The sequence below is a fragment of the Lactuca sativa genome, chromosome 2, assembly GCF_002870075.4.
Source record: "Lactuca sativa cultivar Salinas chromosome 2, Lsat_Salinas_v11, whole genome shotgun sequence".
NCBI classification, from domain to species: Eukaryota; Viridiplantae; Streptophyta; class Magnoliopsida; order Asterales; family Asteraceae; genus Lactuca; species Lactuca sativa.
Genome location: NC_056624.2, coordinates 11,042,352 through 11,048,677, shown reverse-complemented (window position 1 = coordinate 11,048,677; position 6,326 = coordinate 11,042,352). Strand labels below are relative to the sequence as shown.

The 6,326-nt window shown below is 33.9% G+C and overlaps 1 protein-coding gene across 1 annotated transcript; it reads right to left on the bottom strand.

Annotated features, from left to right (window-relative positions):
• Positions 1-2,067: 2,067 nt before the first annotated feature.
• On the bottom strand, positions 2,068-4,536 carry LOC111908473 (protein NRT1/ PTR FAMILY 5.5). The gene is made up of 4 exons (XM_023904299.3): positions 4,345-4,536; positions 3,850-4,064; positions 3,263-3,777; positions 2,068-3,181 (listed from the first exon to the last, which is right to left on the bottom strand). The coding sequence occupies exons 1-4, from the start codon at positions 4,367-4,369 to the stop codon at positions 2,314-2,316; spliced, it is 1,623 nt and encodes a 540-aa protein (XP_023760067.1). The 5' UTR covers positions 4,370-4,536; the 3' UTR covers positions 2,068-2,313.
• Between the last annotated feature and the right edge of the window lie 1,790 nt (positions 4,537-6,326).

Below are 6,326 nucleotides of genomic sequence, written 5' to 3'. Positions count from 1 at the left end.
TTTATACAAATATTATATACTCATAAAAATTGTCTACATAACACATATATAATAAATAAGTATTTTTATATAACTGGTAAAGGGTATGAAGAGAAATTATCTTATTCGAGGATTTAAATCTTTTTAAATAAAACAAATAGTCATAACGAAATTTCTTAAATGTCTAGTCCAAACTAACGGGCGTTACATAGAGCCTCTCATGCTCACGGTTTTGACCCAAAAAAAGAAGGACAATGAGACTTGCAGGAAGTATGTCAAAACCTTTCAATGTTCTCGCTTGTCTAATATCCAAAAAGCATAGGAAGACCATAAATGAAAAGGAGAGACAACTTTGTCTCAAGCATGACAAAAGAATAGACAAGATATGCATGCCTTGTTTCCTCCTATTTTTTGAAAAAGACGTATCCAAAAGAAGACAAAAGTTGTCTGAGATGGCTAGTTTATATATACATATATGTTATCTTTATAAAAATCAATCATTTTTATAAAGAATTCCTAATATATATATATATATATATATATATATATATATATATATATATATATATATATATATATATATATATATATATAAATATCTTATTTGATATAAAACTACATTTTATATAAATTGAAATAGTTTATTAAGATATAAAAATATCTTATAAATAATCATACTTTATAGTATATTTCATAAGTTATTATTTCTCCAATAAATAATATTTCCACAAATAATAAATTCCTAATATATATATATATATATATATATATATATATATATATATATATATATATATATATGAGTGTGTGTGTGTGTGTGTCTTATTTTATAGAAAACTACATTTTATATCAATTGAATTAGTTTATTAAGATATAAAAATATCTTATAAATAATCATACTTTATGATAGATTTCATAAGTTATTATTTCTCCAATAAATAATATTTCCATGAAAAAATTATTTTCCAATTAAATACAAGTGTTGATATATATTTATTAATAATCAAATTATACTAATAAATAATCAATTAACTGTAACTTGCTATATGGTGTGAGCCTATAGCATCATATATTATTAGCAATATCATTCTATAATGATTCTTGGGTATACTAGATATTTCACATATTAATACTTTAAAACAACCCTTGTGGAGAGAAAGGAGACTCCAACATATATAAACAATTATTGGACCATGTCACACTTATGTGAGATACACTAACACTCATCCTCATATTCAAAGGATCGATGGGGATTAACAGGGATGTGTTGAACCATGGGGAATGCAGGACGCCGACTCTAATATCATGTAAATATATGTGTAACCCATATTAACTCTCCAAAAGAACCTTTGTGGAGAGAAATGAAACTCCAACATATACTTATTGAACCATGTCGTACCGATGTGAGATACGCTAACAATAAGAAATAACTTTGTATTCCCTTGGCGCCCAAAGAAGAAGTCCAACAATAGAGGAAGGAAAAACACGAAGAATAGGGAAAAAAAAGTAAGAACACAAAGTAACTTTGATTACTTGTTCAACAATGCCTAACTGCTGGAAAAACTTAATGAAATTAAAACAAACCTTTACCCTTATTTATACTAAATAAAGTACAATCTTAATCTAAAACAAAAAAATCATATTCAGAGGATCGATGGGGATTAACAGGGATGTGTTGAACCACAGGAGTGCAAGACGCCAACTCTAATATCATGTAAATATATGTGTAGCCCATATTAACTCTCCAAAAGAACCTTTGTGGAGAGAAATGAAACTCCAACATATACTTATTGAACCGTGTCGTACCGATGTGAGATACGCTAACAATAAGAAATAACTTTCTATTCCCTTGGCGCCCAAAGAAGATGTCCAACAATAGAGGAAGGAAAAACACGAAGAGGCAGTTGGGAAAAAAAAGGAAGAACACAAAGTAACTTTGATTACTTGTTCAACAATGCCTAATTGCTGGAAAAACCTAATGAAATTAAAACAAACCTTTACCCTTATTTATACTAAATAAAATACAATCTTAATCTAAAACAAAAAACTCATATTCAGAGGAACCCAAAGAAGATGTCCAACAATAGAGGAAGGAAAAACACGAAGAGGCAGGGAAAAAAAATAAGAACACAAAGAAACTTTGATTACATGTTCCACAATGAGTCAATGCCTAATTGCTGGAAAAACTTAATGATTAAAACAAACCTTCACCCTTATTTATACTAAATAAAATACTATCTTAATCTAAAACAAAAAACTGCATATATATGGAAAGTTTCCCAAAGGCATTTTCTCTTAATTACACCATAAGAATTGACACCCACAATAACCATTTCAACAGCAACATTTCACGTCATCTTGGAATTCCTCTTTCATTTCTCCCCCTTCTGCTTCATCATCACCATCATCCGGTGATTCCTTATACTTGTAGAAGGAGGCAACAATGATATAGATAACAGTATTAACTGAGCTTAGTGCAGCCAATGTCCAATAATACCGATCCAAACGGCTCTCATTCAATGTAGCCTGAAACCAGTTCCGCTTTTGGTATCCCTCACTCACCTTCCCCACAATACCGACACACAAAACACTAGCCATGGTTCCTAATCCAAGCACACCCTTTGTGAAATACATGAAATATTTATTCATTGATTTGGGCGCTTGGTGCTTGAAGAAGCTTGTGATACTCGTATTAGCAATCCCATCAACGGCTGCAAGGAGTACAAACTGTGGAAGCAGCCAAAATATACTCATTGGGATCCTCTGGTTAGGCTTGTCTAGCAACCCGTGATCCTTAATCACATCAAGCCTTCGAGTTTCCACTTTTGCAGCAGTGATGCAACAGGATACTGAGATAACCATAGCTGTGACGATCCCGACTGGGGGGGCATACTTTTTGTTTGGCATACACTTGGTCAATAAGGAATAAAAGGATGCAGATATGCCACTGGAGAGTGTATAGAACATAAGAAAGATTGGAATTGAGACATTTATTCGTCCAAGTTTACTGTCCATCCGATTGGCTTGCTCAAGAAAGTAAGTGTTTCCAGTAGAAAGCACAATCCCAATCACTATGAAGGTTAGCCACATCGGTGCCATACGAATACCGATTTTGGTATCTTCTACTTCGCGAACACTGCAGAACCTCCACTTTTCAGACTGATGCTGTTCTGGTAACTGAATAGCTGCCTTGTCTAAGCACCTGTGTTTCACAATATAAATGGTGAAATTAACTGAATACTAATTTCAGTGTTGTGTTTTGAATAAGAAAAAGTCAAAAGACCTGAGGCTGCTGGTGGAATGAGCATCTTGACCATTATAGAGCTGTTTATGATCGGGAAATGGTTGAGAAAAGTTACGAGCAGCAGCTACAAAAACTCTCAAGGTACTTGTTAACGGGCTCCCCTCTGCTGGGTTACAAGGTTTGTACACTCGAGATCCACTCAAGAACAGAAGGGTTGCAACCAACGAAGATATAGCCGGAATCCCAAAACGGATTGACCATGGCTTTATATATGGAAGTGCAATACCTCCAACAATTGATGCCACCACCACTATAACCACACCTGCTATTTGCCAAATACTTTTATCTCCATCTTTAGCTTCATCTTCATTTTCACTTTTTGTTTGTAGATCTAAAAATGACTTTAGCGAGACTACATGACCAGCCATTCCGACTGCTATCAATGGTAAAGCTGTAAACAACAAGACTTTTTGTGTGTACCCAACACATTCCTCCTTGTAGTCGCTACATGGGCCAAGGACAGGAGGGGTTGACATGAATAAGAATCCTAATCCCTACATTAATTTGTGTTCAATTTCATCATTTTTCTCGATTGCTGAAAGAAACTTGTATATTAAATCACTTACTATAGTGTACGCAGTGCTAGACAGCAGAAGCATATAGTAGTCACCCATGAAGGTGTCAACAACAAATGCAAACACAATCGTTAAAGCTGGTGTGATTCCGTTCCAAATATTTATAATACCAGCAGCATGTGTACTATTAAGATTCCAGACATTTGTCAAGTAGTTCACCATCACATACATTGCAAAATCAGCTAACAGATCTGCCACTAGCAATGCTGTATTTCCGAGAAAATAAGAATAAAGTTACAGATTAAGGGAAATAAGTTGATTGTGCCACTTATAAGTAGGTCATCATCACTTACATTTCCAAATTTTTTACAATTAAAAAAAAAAAAAAACAAACAAACAAAAGAACAAAAAAGAACTTATACGGATTGGGAAAAGCAATGCCGTCAACACAGCTACGCTGATCAGTTCAAATTAATCATCGATACCAAACTAAGACCAGAGAAGAAAAGAAAATCTAAGATCTATCTATCAACAGTAAGGGATTACCTGATATCCTAACAAATGAACCCATTCTTACGTTGACTTGGATGTCACAGTTTCTCGTGTACAAAGATGTTCAAGCCGTAAAAATTATCTTACAAATTAACAACACGATGAGTAACTCTGAAAGTTTAGTCGCTAAATGAAAAGGTACAGAGAAACGGGAACCTGGCTTAAGGGGGAATGAGTTACAACGGTCTTTTATCTACCAAATATAATCATAAAGAAAGATCACAGTGACTTGCTTATACGTGCACTACAAAAAGGAATTTTTTGGTAATCGCATTAACAAAGAACTTTTACTCGTAATTTAATAACATGTTTTTATATTCTTATTTATAATAATAACAAGGGTTAAAAATATAAAATAATTAATTAGTTAATTTTATGTTTCCAAAATAGTCATTTAACTTGTTTTTTTTAATGTTTAGGATTTTTTTTTTCAAAATAATTAATTAGTTATTTTTAGGGTCACTAAACAAACAAGTAACTTATCTTATGTTTTGGGTTTTTTTTCCATAAAATTTCTTTTATTTTGACTTTTTTTTTTCTATATAGACCAAAGTCTTTTGTTTTTTTAAAAGAACCCAACTTTTAACTACTACTAGTTATTTAAGCCCCAAACCACTTACCAACATATAATTCGGTTTTTTTCCCATAAAAAACCTTACATTTTGTGCGTGGTTTGCAAATGTAGTTAGAAACTTGTAGTTGGTACTTAGAAGTTGTAAGTTGTAGCTTTTATTTGTATAACGGTGTCACACCCCAAAAACAACGATATATAAAATTTTGTTTTTAGATTAAAGAATCATTAATAGATTTCTTCCCATAAAAACCAGAGTAATTAAGTTTTACAAAACATTGACAAATCAAAGTAATACATAGAAAACACAAACATGTGGTGTGTGCTCTGCAATCATCCCGAGCCCTTCCATTTGAAAACCCGATTACCAGAAATATAAACTGAAAACCGTAAGCATAAAGCTTAGTGAGTTCCCAAAATACCAGATAACATACAACCAGAAAATACCATCCATAAAATATCATTCACAAAGTATCATTCACAGAGTATCATCCACAGAATATCATCCACATACATATAGTTACCATGGGCTCCCCCCATAGTTTTTACCAGGAATGTCATGGGCTCCCTCTCGTGGTCTTATATCCAAATGTCATGGGCTCGCCCCATGGTCTTTCATGGAAGTATCATAGAGATAACTAGTACTCGACATAACAAGTAATGGGTCGGCTTTGGTGTCTTCGACCCATGGATATAGTGAGAAGACTCGCCTCACATTGCCGAATCACACAAACGAACCCCGACTGTTGGCTGACAAATCCCCGAACTGTCAAACATCAAAAAACACCCAATTAACAATTGGGTGCCAATGCATAACCATAAATCCATACTTGGGGTAAAAAGACCAATTTACTCCTAACCTAGCTTAGTCCAAGACCACGGCTCAAACTCAAACTTTAGAGGACCAAAAGCCAAATAATCAACTAAGGCCCAATTATGGCCTAATTTTTAAAATTGGGCCCAAACCGTTACATGGACCTTACCCTAATGTCCATCCAAATATCCTAGCCCATACACTTAGCCTCGGATGGCCCAACAAAAACCCAAACACCAAAGCCCAAAAGAAAGGCCCAACTCGAAGCCCAAACAAGATCAGGGTTTTCACATAAAATGACGATTATGGTTAAATGAGAAAACATAACACATTAAGGAATTAATCAATTAAGTCAATCACTCTACCAGGTCAATCATACAACGTGGTCAGGTATAATTCATAATTCCAATCCAACGGTCCAAAACGCGAGTCCCAGCATCTAGAGTTCGACATCCAGGAAACAAACCACTGATCAAACAATTTAAACAAGAAGATGAACAATCAAGCACAAGAACAGAGAAAAGGAAAGAATTAATCAAGCAATGAACATGTATTATAGTTGGGACGCAAACATGTAAGGTACACCTTGAC

Coding starts and splice junctions, on each gene's coding strand:
- LOC111908473 (XM_023904299.3), bottom strand. CDS start 4,369: ATGGGTTCATTTGTTAGGATATCAG. Junction 4,065..4,344: donor TTCATTTGTTAGGATATCAG/GTAATCCCTTAC, acceptor TCGGAAATACAG/CATTGCTAGTGGCAGATCTG. Junction 3,182..3,262: donor CATTCCACCAGCAGCCTCAG/GTCTTTTGACTT, acceptor TGTGAAACACAG/GTGCTTAGACAAGGCAGCTA.